This window comes from Sitophilus oryzae, unplaced genomic scaffold, assembly GCF_002938485.1.
Source record: "Sitophilus oryzae breed Bouriz unplaced genomic scaffold, Soryzae_2.0 scaffold_1167_pilon_pilon, whole genome shotgun sequence".
Classification (NCBI taxonomy): Eukaryota; Metazoa; Arthropoda; class Insecta; order Coleoptera; family Curculionidae; genus Sitophilus; species Sitophilus oryzae.
In genome coordinates this window covers 1,933,633-1,949,118 of record NW_022145801.1, presented here as the reverse complement: position 1 = coordinate 1,949,118, position 15,486 = coordinate 1,933,633, and the positions used below count along the sequence as shown (strand labels likewise).

At 34.2% G+C, this 15,486-nt stretch overlaps 1 protein-coding gene across 3 annotated transcripts in view; it reads left to right on the top strand.

Annotated features, from left to right (window-relative positions):
* The window catches only part of LOC115888569, a 147,437-nt gene that overhangs the window by 36,892 nt on the left and 95,059 nt on the right, over positions 1-15,486 (top strand). For all 3 annotated transcript variants that reach the window (XM_030908332.1, XM_030908340.1, XM_030908349.1), the window contains one exon: positions 1,091-1,191. In XM_030908332.1, the coding sequence (XP_030764192.1) occupies positions 1,091-1,191 (101 nt within the window). The remainder of the gene's footprint in view (positions 1-1,090; positions 1,192-15,486) is intronic.

The following is a 15,486-nucleotide window of genomic DNA, read 5'->3' as shown; positions in this document are numbered from 1 at the left end:
TTATTTATTTGGGACACTCTGTATCTTGTAAAAATATTTTTAAATTGTAGCTCTAATAGTCCTTCAATGAACCCAAAACTTACAATTTGTTAAAATCTAATCATTGAGCTACAATACTCCGTGTCGTATGTGGTGAACAATCCTTTAGATATCCAAAAATTCACAAAAAAGCCGTGTGCCACTCAGATCTATCACTAGTTGAAGAGATTCGGTAACTAGTATTTTAAGTAGATTTCTCCTTCAATTTTTTCAAAATATAATAACACTAGTAAGAAAAACATTTAGTATAAACATACTAAACAGTACCTACGTAGATACAAGACCGTGGATCAATTAGCAGCATTAGTTGCAATTGCCAAAATAAGTGTAAACTTACAGACAAATAATTGTATATTTAAAGAAAAAATGTAAATTTACAGAAAAGTGTAAATTTACAATAAAAGTGTAAATTTGCAGGGAAAATTTAAAATTACAGAAAAAGTGCAAATTTTGATGAAGATATTTCACAATTTGGCCATGGCAGGTCTACGTTTTCGGAAAATCCACCTTATATTTACGAAACATTTGAAAAAAATATAAGACATTCAGTTCATTCCTTTTGACTTAAATACTAATACTACTATCGTATTGTTAAAATTTACAACAAATTTGAAGAGAACTGGGAGTATAGGACTCTAGTAATTCCTTCCTTGGCTCTGGAAAAACTGAACTATTTGACCCATTGTATAAAAAAAACAGGTATAATGGATATGTCAATTCCATTATTCAATACTTTTATTCGTTATATGTCTCCACCAGATTTGTAATCGTACATTTTGCTATGCCTGAAAAAATCGGAAAAAAATGTCAACGTCTATTTTTCAAATTGGCTGACATCAAAAAAAGACATAGAGACATCGTTATAATATTTTTTAACTTTAATATAATTTTTAAAATGAAGGTCATTTACATATCAAAGGAGAGTTCTTTTGGTGCACTTAGTTGAAGCTAGGTAAAATATGACGGTATATTTTTATTCACGTTGTGACTAATGTTATCCTGTTTTCTTTTTATTTGTATTAAGTTAATACATTTTTATTTCGTTTTTCAGGCATTCAACAACGAAATGGCACGCAATCATCGGAGAAGGAATTTCATAAAGACGGTTCATCTTTTAGACTCTATCTTGCTCTCTGTGGACAATACAAAAATGTAAGTATTTTAGTATGTATTATTAAGTAGTATTAGTCTTTACAAAGAATATAATTTAGTTTATTATGTGCTTTAACTCGAAAATCTTAAAATTAGATATAAGATTATTTTATAAGAAAGTATTCTTGAAAGTTTTGATAATTATTATTACTTTTTGCTACGGGAACTATACGGATTTTTTAACTTAAGTGTATTAAAAATATAGGTAAGAGACATAAATGACAGACCGACTGACGGACTGAAATAACCTAATCCTATAAGTGTTCCGTTTTTTTCTTTTTGAGGTACCGAACAATAAAAAGCAGAAAAGATCTCTATTAACTATTAAAAATTGGTAATAAATCTATCTGACCAAGTGATGATATACCGGGTGCGTCTCAAAAGTGGCTCACCCCCTATAACTTTTTTATTTTTTCAGATAAAAAAAAACAGATTCATTTGTTTTCCGTCACTTCCTGTTTCGCCGGAAATGACTACAACTTTTGATTTTTAAATGGCACCCCCGGTATTTTTTTAATTTATTCGATAGAAAATGACATTCTGAATAGAATGATATATCATATGTCAACTTTTGACATTTTTGTTTAAAACAAAATTGAATTTTAAATTTCAATCTAGAGTGCCATGGCTGTGTTAAAAACACTAATTTTTAATCATGGAGCCTTGGAAAAATACATTTGATCGTCTAATGTTATTCGTGTCTTGTCCTGGCTGGTTAAAAGATGCCCAAATCGTATTTTTAATCACATCTCAATTTTTTCATATGGAACGAGGGTGGCTCATTAGCATATTTGGAAAAGGCATTTTTTACGAATAATATGATACTACACACTTGGTATTTCGAGTCAAATTATCGTTATGAACCGCATATTATAATTTCAAATAAACCATATGCGAAAATGTCAAAGTTGACATATGATATGTCATTCTATTCAGAGTATCATTTTCTATCGAATAAAGCAACAAAAAACCGGTACCATTTAAAAACCAAAAGTTGTAGTCATTTCCGGCGAAACAGGAAGTGACACAGAACGATTGAATACGTCAATCAATCCTAATTTATGTCATATATTAACATACTAAATCTCAATTTTTTATCTAAAAAAATAAAAAAGTTATAGGGGTGAGCCACTTTTGAGACGCACCCGGTATGGTGTAACATTTAAAAAATTCAGGTTGTTTAATTTTTAATGGTCGAAACTCATAAATGGATTTGGAACACCCTGTAGCTGCTAATTGAAATAACCTTACATATAAGGAAATTGAAATAATTTTGGTTGCACATCATAATACGACCACCAGCAAACTCCATAGACGACGCATGGTGTCATTGATGACGCGCACCCAAAGTTGTTTTAATTTCCCTATATATTTTTTTTAATCATCATGATTTGGTATGATGATCAAGGTATGGTATAATGATTTGGGTATGATGATATGAGTACCAAATTTTTTATCCTACCAAATTTGATATTCCAACTTCAGAAACAATAGCGTTACCGAAGTTTCTTTACCATATTGAAACCTGTAATTTCTTTAAACAAATTGAAATATTACAAAAACTAATAGTGTTAGGTTAATAATTGTATGTATACAAAAGTTATAGAATTTTCCACAGAAACTAAAATAAAAATAAAGGTTACACTAAAAAAACATATGCTATGTTCGCTACACTTTTAAAGCACCTGGTGTACTCAAGAATAATTATTTTAAATTGTGTATCATAACGTTCCCTATAACTTTTTTATTGTACATAAATTGTCTGTTAAAATAAACGATAATTATTTTAACAGAACGTCAACGGTTTCTTGTAGACGTATCTGTATTAAAAAAAGTAAAGTGTTCTCGAATAGTTGAATTTAAATATTTTAAATATTTTTTTTCTTTATTCTTTGTATTTTTTGCTTCCGACGACGGAAAGAGATAAACTTTCCGAAACGTTAAGCATTTTTTTCTTTGTTAGGCAAATGTTTATTACTGTAAACATAACTTCTGACAAGCTGTGTCCGTTTAGGTTTAACGCAGAAGTGTTTACAAAAAATAACTATTCTATTTTGTAGATTTTTCTTGCAGTGCAGTGGCGAAATACCCATAAAGGATTTTTTGGAGAGATGAATCCGCCACATTTTTTTAAAAAATTTTTGCCCTGACCCGGTCTCGAACTCTGAATCCTCGCTTGATAGGCGGAACCTCTACACGCTGAGCTATGGAGACTCGGTCGGTTTATATTTAATACTAGAATTTAAGGGACTAATAAAAATATAGGATATTCTTTCAATGCCCAGTAGGGAACGCAACGTTTACCGGCAGCCAGACGGGCTGCATGCTGTTCCGGAGGGCCTAGTAAACGATATATTAAAGAGCCAGCTTTCTTAAAATACTTGTTTTCCCGACGTTGCTAGCTCTCGTATTATTAAAACAAACGAAATAATGAACTTCTCTTGGCAAAAAAATGAAGTTAAAATCTTAAATGGAACTCCTGATATGGAGCTTTCTTGGCACATTGGACGCACTGTATATTTTAAAAATGTTATTTAGACTTATTTCACCAAAACGAATCTCGCAAATATATTTATATAATCGCAATATATGTTCGTTATATTATTATAACTCCTATTCCTTAATATTTCGATGTTTATGCAGATTTGTAGAATCTACGATAGAAAGGATGAATGTAAAATGTATGTGATAAGGAGATCATATTAAGGACGTATAATAGCGGTTCTATAGATTAAATTATTATAGGATTAAAGAGAATATAGAATTAAACTTAACATGTATTTACATTTTGATAAAATTTCTAGTAGTGTAAAGGCAGCTTAAATAGTATTTGAAAGTTGTGGTTGGTGACACTGAGAGAAGGGGACATAACCTTAAAAAAACCGCCAAAAGGGCAAGGCTAATAAAAGGTAAGGTTGTCGCGTAACTTTTGGACCAATAGGAGCGAAGCGGAATAGCATCCCTCTGACGTAGATAGAACGTATAAAATCATAGATAAAAGGAATAGAAAATAAAATGCAACCGACAAAGAGAGATAAATGGACAATATAATAAAGAAAACACACATCAAACAACTGAAAACTATTGACGCCATTCACTATAAACAATAAAGTACACAATGAATATCGATTCGGAAATGCACTATCGGACTGTGGGCAGTTTTTATCCCTTTATCTATGAGCGGTATCATTCCTATGACCTAGTAGACATTTTGGATAATGGCGGTCCCATCTCAGGTTCGGTCTCTAGGGTCTGTCGGTCCGCTAGGTCTCTCGTGGGTACCATGCTGTAATTTTTGTTGTCCATCTGTTGTTTGTCTTTCTTACCAGGTGTCCTACCTATTGCCATTTGAGGGATTTGACCATTTGATTTGTAGATGACATCTATTAGCAGGGTCTTTTGTCGTATCCACTCTATTCTTTTACGGTGTCTCTTGGTTATTACCAGCATAAATATTTCGTTCCATTGAGCGTTGTGCGACCTGCAGTTTCCTTATGATGTCCGTTTTAAGTGTCCAGGTTTCGCAAAGCATAGGTCATGACTGGCAGTACACATTGGTCGAATGTATTCTTCTTTAGAGATGACATTTTAGATTTGAATATGATTGAGTTTCTTCCATAAATACTCCATGCTAACTTAATTCTTCTGTTGATTTCTTGTAGTAGAGATCCCGAGATGTGTACTAGATGTCCTAAATATATATTTCTTCTACTATTTCCAGTGTAATGTTATTTATTAGAATGTCCTTTCTTTCCACTAGTTCGTTGTACATTACTTTAGTTTTTGCTATATTCATTTCGAGATCCACTTTATTGTTAACTATATTTAGTTCATTAATTTGTGCTTGTAGTTCTTCAGGACTTTTGGCAATTAGGACTATGTCATCAGCGAATCTTAGATGGTTAAAATATTCTTTATCTATTTTTAATCCTTTGTCGGTCCAGTCCAGTTGACAAACGATTTCTTCTAATGTTCCTGTAAACCGATATGGTACTTTAGTTAAAATGAGCAGCAACAGTGGTTTTAAATATAAAGTGAGAAAATCAGCAATATGTCAAAAATTTAATGAACATGAATTAAATATTCTGTCAGAAGTGGAAGACGAAAAAATGCTTGAAGAAATAGTCGAAAAACTTTGTACCACGTTCATCTGTAAAATATTCATTACATTTGAACTAAAATGATATACATCAATAATATATATCAAAGCATATTTTTAAATAAATGTCTGACCAGGCTTTCCCTATACTGAACTTTGCAAAACACAAGATCCGTATTACGTCCATTGTTCCAGAGAATGCCAAACTCTTATGCATTTGGTCTCCCTAAAGCTCATCAAAGGAGCCTGGCCGTCTTTGTTAACAATTACCGTACTGTAAACCTTGTTGTGCCAAATCAAGCTTTATAACATCTATAGTTCTAACAGAAATGTTTGAATGCCTTGTGACCACAAATGTACCGTATACAATAGATACAGAGATCATAATAATTAACACTAAACTAAGGACATTACGACAAATTATTTGATAGCAAAATGAAAAACGAATTCACTACAATACACCAAAACACTTCACTATTCATGTTACTGAAGTTTTGAAGTTTTAACTTAATATAGCATGTAAAGAAAAAAATAAGTACACTATCCCCGAAATGTTTTACGGAAATATTTTGTAAAACATTTTGCATAGCATTTCTGTAAATACTTTCAGAAGTAAACTCAAATATAAGCCAGCCCTTTCTAACCCAGATTAACAACAAAAAAACAAACAACCAATCACGGCGCATCTCGATTTATTTCAGGAAATGTGGGAACTATTTTTCATAACACGGGCTTATATTTATCGAACTATTTTCTGAAATAGCACGAAGCAATCAAGGTCAAACGTTGTTGCGGCTTCAGAAAAATAAATAAACATGGAGTGTGAATAAATATCATTAATTTGTAATGGAGTGTAACGTCATACCACTTATATTAAACTGATATAAAAAATCAAAAACAGTGCATTTAGAAAACTGTTACCGATGGTAGATTAAATTGGCTATTCCTCTAAGGTTACACAAGAATATTTAGTTTTAATCATTGTCTAACATTATTAATTACAATATAATAAAAAAATATATTTCCAAAACTTAAAATCGTAAAACTGAACCGCAATACGCAGTGACTAACTGTTCTGGCGGTCTGCCTTTTATAAGTTATAATCGAGGGTGTTAAACTATTTAAAAAATTGTCTAATTATTTCCTATTTTTGAATGGTTTTATATCTATATATATAACTATGGTATTATTATATATAAAAGTATCGTTTATTGACATCGGGTCAATCAATAATTTTTCCAATTAATCAGCTCGATATATTGATGATGTTGCCAGTATTACTCATCAAACAATAGTGATGGGCAAAACTGTTATTTTTAGATAACAGTTGAAACTGTTATAGTTATTTATAAAAAACAGCTTAAAATAACAGCGTAAAAATAACAGGTTTCTTTATTTTACTGCTAAATATCTGAAAGAGTATGAGGCGGTCACCGCCAGGCGTATTAACGCAGTTGCAAGTTGCAACAATGACGTGCTCGGTGGTAGTATTTCCAGGGTGTCAAAACATTTCTAAATATCGATTGTTATCTAAAATACCTCTCTAAAAACGGTGGTTGTTTACAAATAAGCGCTGTTTACAAATTGCGATATAAAAAAAGCCAAAATTCCGCCACTCGTCTATACCTATACATTCCGATCTACCTACGCCCTGCCCCTCGATCCGGGTAGATCCTGAATTGCGTAGCAGTGTACAGGGTGCATCTCACTCGACACTCGACGGGCGAGAAGCTCTTAGTTATGATTTTACCATTTGCGGTCAAAAAATAGCAATATAAGAAAATGTGTAGTATATTCTTCATAAGTAAACCAACTACACACTAGAGTTCGAATTAATTTTACACTTAAACTAGCGTGTACCCGCGACTTCGTTCGCGTCGAATTAATAATTTCTAATGGTGATGATAAAGCAAAACAAGAATTTCCATTAACATACAAACTGGATAAAATTTTCTCACCTTTGCCAAAAATAAGCTTTCTAACGTCGAGCAGTTTAAGCAGAATCGTGGTTAATCAATTACTCAACTTTTTGGAACACCCTGTATGATTTTTTAAAAAATTTTAAAATATGTAAAAAAACAAAATAAATTATGCGTGTCCAGGCGTTTTCCCGAAAGACTAACCGTTTTTTAAGTAGCAAATATTGTAATATTTGAGGGGCGTTTTCACCCTGTTGGAATTTGAGATTCGATTGAGTACCCCTCCTTATCGAACCTAAACCCCACAGTCAATCCGTTTGCCAAAAATCAGCTTTAAACGTCAAGCAGTTTAAGCAGAATAGTGATTACTCAATGGTCATATTTTATGAAACACCCTGTATATATTTTTAAAAAATATCAAAATATGTAAAACAACATAATAAAATATAGGTGTTTTAAGAGTTTTTCCGAAAAACTCACCGGTTTTTAAATAAAAAATATTCTAATATTTGAGAGTAGTTTCACCCCTTAGAATTCGAGTTTCGAAAATCCTTCTTATCGAACCTCTACACACTAAAGTCAATCCGTTTTCCAAAATCATCTTTTTTACGTCAAGGGCTTTAAGCAGGATCGTGATTAATCAATGACCAGATTTTTCAAAACACCCTGTATACATTTTTAAAAAAATCTTAAAATATTATTCTGAAAATTTTTCAGAATAAATAAATACCTAAATATTGAAACTTAATAAGTAAGTACTGAAACATACAGCGCCATAATATCTCGACCACCGTCCGTTATGCTCGTAACAGGTTGAAACAGAATGTATCTAAAACAACTGATGCGTTATTCCCCAACCTGTTTCAAACCTCCATCGACAATCGACCGATGCAGCAGCGTTCCTTTCCCACTCCGATTATCTCAACCGCGGGCCTGTTATGCTCGTAACAGGTTGAAAAACAACATATCTAAAATGACTGCTTCTCCAACCCGTTGCGAGCCTCCATCGACAATCGACCGATGCAGCAGCGTTTTTTTCCCACTCCTGTTATCTCGACCGCCAGGCGTTATGCCCGCAACTGTTTCAAAAAACCTGCTTCTTTTATATCCTATTATTTTTAAGCTGTTGCAAACCCAATACGACCATCGACGGTTTCGACCGAAGCAGCTACGTTCGCCATAGCGCTTTCCCCACTCCGTTGTCCGTTGTCTCGCGACCTGTATCGATGGTTGACGAAATAACATGTTTTCCATCCATACTAGTTGTTTTTTGGAATTGCTTCGAGCAGCATAGAATTTCGTGGTGGTGCATAGCGGCGACTTCGTTTTTCGTTTCACGAGCGGCCGATCTCTACGTGTCGATATTTTATATCTGTTATTTTTTAAAAGTAGTAACGGTTGCGTTATGTTATTTATAAATAATTGTTATAAAATAACAGATAGTTAAATAACAACCCATCACCATCAAACAATACTACTGTTATATTAATCAATTAAGGCCGTGTAAACAAACATAACATAACATTTTATGTACTAATTCATTATAATAAAATTAGATAATAAATATATTGTAATTATATTCCTGCAGATTGAGTGAAAAGTTTTGTTCTTAAATATCTACATATTATCAACGCGTGTTCAAATATTAATCTTGTGGAATATATATATCAACATAAAACGAGATGTAATTAGCGAAACATCATCGTAACAACAGCTACTATAGAAATGTCTAGGTTTACTTATTTCAAAGAGATTTATGAAAAAAAAAGTCCTTTGCCTCGGGTTCAGATACCGACACATTTTGGAAATAGCTCAAAACGAAACAAAATTAAACGAGGCAACAGGAAACGCCAAAAAAATCCCCCCACGCCCTCCTCACGAGTAGTTTTCAGCGCTTTTAAGAATCGAGAGTAGGTCGAGGCAAACCGAAGTGGGACAAGACAACTGGAAATAAACCGAAATGCGACAAAGTTGGGCGACGAAACACGTCCTTGACCTGCTTCGAAGAGTTCTCCGTATAATGTAGAGGCTTTTATATACCTTAGAGAAAGAAAAAAGTTATCACTAAATATTGAAAAACGATTATCTCTCTCTGCTTGTAAATTTTATGGTTGGTTCGCGAGAATTTATATACTCTAAAAAACTGTCTATATCATAAACGTTATGTTGCTATACTTCGAAAATATTTCACTATTTGTATTTACATATATATTTTTTCTTTATTCTTTTTATTTTTTGCTTCTGATGACTAGGGGAGATATACCCCTCTTAAGTTAAGCATTTTTTGATGATTTTTATGAGCAAAAGCCATTACTATTTTTCAAAATTAATTCTTAAGCATTTTACAATATATAAAGTGCTTTATACGTTTTAGAGGATACATTTTAAAGTTTCTAAAAATTAAATTTCAAAAGAAAAAAAAATGTGATTGCCAAAAAAGGAGTTTAAAACCTTTTTCAATTGTTAAGTGGCCTGCCTATATCCTGTGCGGTTGTTGCAATTACACTTTATTTTTCACTTCGCCGGTCGGTGGCTAAAAATAGCACATAAAAAAGCCCTACAGAGACCAATTTCACGCCAAAATAAAGCAGTTTGAGTGTACAAGAACACTCTTGTGTATTTTATCCGGGCAGTATATGGAAAATTCAATTACCAATAAATCACTAACAAGCCTGCTCACATACGTGAATACTTACGGTTAACTTATACCTGCTATGCGTGAAGTTTATTTGTTCGAACAATAGATAAACTCTACGGATTGCGCAAAAGATTCTAAAAAATCTAAGACTGACATACACGTAATGTATTTTTATATTTAATTTAAAATTTCACTCAAAATGAGTTATTTGGGTCATAAATGACCTAAATACAAAATATTTTCATGGTGTCTGTCCGTCTGTCCGTCTGTCCGTCTGTCCGTCTGTCCGTCTGTCCGTCTGTCCGTCTGTCCGTCTGTAACACGATAACTCAAAAACCGCTAAACCGATTTAAACCAAATTTGGCACAAAAATACTGTGGCACCCGAGAATCTGGCAATTAGTTTTTGGTGGGGGTGGGGATTGGTAAGGGGATAAGGAGGGGGTTAATTTTAAAAATCGTAACTCCAAAATTACAGTAGCTAGCGAAACGCGGTGTTCAATTTAAGATTAGGAATAATATTTGCAACAAAATTTGGTAATAACATCAAAATCAGTCAAAGTCGCAGTTTTTGAAATATTCCGCGTTTCCGTAGTCCGTTTTTGAGAAAATCCGTGTGGAGAACTCCAAACTCCCATCGGACGCGACCCCAGGTGGCGGATAGGGGAAATAACCGCGGACCAAAATTGGAAAAATTCTTTTACTTTGAAACTAAAAGAACTGCCTATCAACTTTTTATTAACATATTTTAGTATGGGCGGCTATACGTGTCTCCCGGCGCCATTTTTTACAATTCTTTCACAACAATAGTAATGAGATCTTAAGATACTCTTATCTCTTCATACTATACTAACGTATACATTATTGACTCTACTATCAAATATTAGTTGGCTAGCCTTTCGAATGGGACCTCAGTAGTCAGTACCTGCGGGTTAAGGTGCCCATTCACGTACAGTTCGCTGGCACTTCAGAACTGCCTATTAAAATTTCGTATTTCGATTTTTATCGTCCTACTTTCTCCATACACAATATACATACTCATATAAAGTTGATTCAAACAGATAGGAAAAAACTAAAGCTTATGAAAAATTGTTGGAATTTTATAAAACTGTTGATGCAAATGTTGATACAACTAGCGATTCTCTAAAGAAAAGAATAAACAATTTGTGAACTGCTTTGTAGAATGTTTAGGAGGGGAGTTATCACCGCGACCTTACAGATCTATTGTGTGTTCCCCTTTCTTGAGCTATAATGAGTTATAACTCATCATACAGTCTGAGGGCTTTGACAAAAGCCAGTATCTGAGATGGCTCCGCAGAGGCCAGCTCTTCATCCTCGGCATCCACCGTACCAAAGTTCATGGCACGAATGGTCGTCGTCTCGGCGCACTCAGTGATAAGATGTTCTGGTGTTTCCCCATTTTCTCCACAGAATCTGCATTCGCCGTTGTTTCTCAGCTTCAGCCTACTGAGGTGCTCGTTGAGGAGACAGTGTGACAGTGTCCTGTTAGAAATCCCGTGACAATCCGAAGATTGTTTTTACTTAACTCAATGAACTTAACACAAGCCACTGCACACGCTTGTACATAAAGCACAAGACAGAGAATTATGGAGACAAACCTCACACATCACCTGACCACACATTCCTCTTGTAGGAATAAAGAGAAGAGAGAGAGAGAGGGAGAGAGAGAGGGAGAGAGAGAGAGAGAGAGAGAGGAAGGAGAGAGAGAGGAAGGAGAGAGAGAGAGAGAGAGAGAGAGAGAGAGAGAGAGAGAGAGAGAGAGAGAGAGAGAGAGAGAGAGAGAGAGAGAGAGAGAGAGAGAGAGAGAGAGAGAGAGAGAGAGAGAGAGAGAGAGAGAGTACGGAGAGGAAGATCATACAGTTGGCTAAAATTTTAAGTCTTTATTTTTGTTGAACAACCCTGGTATGTTAACCTACCAATATTTTTAATCAGTAGACTCCGGGAATTATTGTATTTGCTATTTTTTTTTGTTAATTTCTAAATATTTCTAAAAAAACCAAGTTTTAAAAACTAAAAGCACTTGATTCATTAACAAGAGTGTTATAGGAATTGCATGTTTTAAAGGAAAATTCTCCTAAATTATTATTAATCTCGTCCTATTTTCGTAAAGGCGGTAACGCAGATAAAAATTTTAATCACGTGCTCAACAAGACTTATCCATCCCAGCGGCCGCTTCTCCACTCATTAGTCATCTAATTTTTAGGGGAGATTGTGGAAAGAGATAAGTTCTTCATCGCTTTTAAAGAAAACTGTTTTACATTCATATCAGACACGATGTTTTTCAGTTATACTATACAGGGTGGTCCGAATAACTGTATTCCGGAAACTTTCGATCATACGGTATAATATATAACTCTAGTAGTTGTTCGGAACTAAAAATAAATATGTGAAAAGTCCAACATAGAGAATAAATCGCTAAGTATAAAATTGTAACCGTCGCGTCGAGAGCAATCTAAAGAACGGAATAATGGATTTTTAGTGTTCCGCACTTTAAAAAGGAAAGAATGGATATAGAAAATTATTCTCATGTCCGCACGAGTGTGACTGAGTTTTTCCACTATAATGTGTTAAGTAGGAATTTTAAATTTAGTCTTTTGTTTGGTTTTGGTGATTTGCGAATATCGAATACTTTTAAGTAATTAAATACTGCATAAAGGCCTTGGTACTACTGATGGGTATTACGATTTTTTTTGTGACTGCTACGATTTGTTCATTTGGACGAACCACATGCACAATTTACGTTTCATAAAACAAAAATCGTAATTGGCACTACCGGCGATAATTTGGTCGGACAATTACTTAAGGGACCAGAAAAAGAAATAAACAGTTCTTTCATTTGTTTTTCAACACTTTATAGCACTGGCATAATTGGATTGGTTAGTTTATCAATAATATTAAATTATCAATCCAATTCATATATACTATTTATTCTTCTTATCACGCCCTCTCCTGCCGAGGGTTTGTGATCCGCAGAAGAGCGTTCAAACCATCTCATTAAATCTTTTAGCCATGAGTTCTGGCGTCTTCCTACTGAGCTTTTCCCTTGCACTTTGCCCTCTATTATGAGGCGCAGTATTTCGTATCTACCACCTCTCATCACATAACCCAGGTATTGCATTTTTCTTTCCTTGATGGTGTTCAGTATCTCTTATTGTTTCTCTGCATGCGCTGGAGTACTTCATCGTTGGCGATCCTTTGTACCCATGAGATTCGCAGCATCCGTCTGTACACATACATTTCGAAGGCTTCTTTTCTCTTTTCGGTCTGTGAATCCAGTGTCCAGCTCTCACATCTGTAGAGTAACACAGAGAAGACGCAGCATCTGGCCATTCGAGTTCTGAGTTTCGCACTGAGGTCTAGTCTTGTAAAAAATTATTTCATTCTCACGCTTGCTCAATTTTTGAAAATATTTTTCTTTTCGGTTCGCACTGACTATTAATGTTAGCTCCTAAATAAATCTTGCAATGGTCTAAGACACTCGAAGAAGTTTCTGAGGGCTTATGATCAAGAAAAATCACAGATCTTCCTGGGTCTGAGTAAGAACAATCTTCGGATTGTCACGGGGTTTTTAACAGGACACTGTCTCCTCAATGAACACCTCAGTAGATTGAAACTAAGAAGAAACGGCGAATGCAGATTCTGTGGGGAAGATGGTGAAACACCAGTACACCTCATCACTGAGTGCGGCGAGACGACAACCATTCGTGCCATGAATTTTGGTACGACTGATATTGGAGATGGAGAACTACCCTCTATAAAACCGTCCCAGATACTGGCTTTTGTCAAAGTCCTGGGACTGTATAATGAGTTATGATTCAAGAAAGGGGGACACAATGGATCTGTAAGGTCGAAGTGATTAACCCCCCTCCCACTGATTCTAAATTCTAAAATTCTAGCTCCTAAATACTTTATTGAGGTCACTTGTTCGATTTTTTGGCTCTTGACAAGTTGACACGCAGGCATTTATTGGAGTCTTAGAAAAGACCAATAGTTTGGTCTTGGAGACATTGAGATGCAGTCCAAACATCTCACTATATTGGACTACGGAATCTATAATGCGTTGCAGTTCTTGTATATCGCTGGCTATTATAACCGTATCATCGGCATATCTGATATTGTTTATTGGGATTCCATTGAACTTGATTCCGCCCTGGATTCGATCCAGTGCTTCTCTAAATATAGTCTCCGAGTACAGGTTAAACTGGAGCGGAAACAAGACGCAACCCTGCCGAACACCCTGTCTGATTTGTATATCTTCCGATGTTGACTACTTCATCTCAACTACCGCCGTTTGATGCCAATAAAGTTATGATATGAAACGTAGGTTTTGTCCGTCAACTCCAGTTGCTCTTAGAATTTTGATCATCTTCTGATGATTAACTCCGTCGAACGCTTTACGATAGTCTGTGAAGCATGCAAATACATTCACATTCATGTCTCTACACCTCTGTCTTATTATATTTAAAGACTTTTTAATATCAATTTAATATTTTTAGAGCATATTTTAATTCCGATTTAATAATCATATAATAATTAATATAAAATACCGCATAATCGAAAAAATGGTATCATTTGGTTTGGAAATGAACATTGAATTATATATAAAATGACAGCAACCTTCATTTCATAACCATCGCTGACGCCTTTTTTTATCACATTGAACAGAGGCGAGGAACACGATTTCGTCTTTTAGTCCGACATTTAATGCTTTATAGTCGGTAAATATTATTTTAACAACAATATTAACGTGAAAATTAAATGCATTACAGATACTCCCGTACTAAGCACAGTATAAATAAGTTTTTTTTCTTGTAAATAACTTTCTTATTGTTTGCATTTTATGTCTATGATGTTTGTTAGGGCTTTTGTTCAAGTCTAAATATTGGTACCCGACTATGCCTATATCACCGCCGTGCCGCGCCGCGCCGTAAAAACCAACTAGACACATTGTGACTAGCGATGGGAACTATCGAATGAATTAGACTATCGAATGGTTAATGAATGAATGATTTCAACTATCGAATGGTTTTATTCGAATAAAATTATTCATTCATTTGTATACTAAAGCATATGTGACAACCTCGCCGTGCGACTAAATGGTTATCGTTGAGCCACGACTATCGAATGCTTTTGATAAATGAAATTTAGTATTCGTTTGATTTTTGTATGCGTCAGTGCATTATTAGTTCTTCCAAATTTTTATAACTCCGCCGTATAAATACTGTGCTATTTTTGCGTTTATTAAAATAGTTAAAATACTAAAATAGTTGTTATTTTTTAATTTTATTTATTGACGATTGTGTGCATGTGCAGGTGGTCAAAATGTTTCCGAAAATTTGTGTGGTTTTCCGTAGTCCGATCTTTCAATTATTTAATTTTACATGGTATATGGTCTATTTTTTAATGGAAAATTTTGAGAAGTAGCAATTTTTAAGAGAGATGAGATGAACTTACAATTAATTTTAAAAATACATATTTGTATTTTAGATGTTTTAATAATATGAATTAGTTGAACTTAATCATATTTAAGTAATGTGATTAAGTAAATGGGGTTATGGAACTCAAACTATGGGGTGAGAAAATTAAAATGAAAGTTTTACACGTGCCAATTTAAAAAAA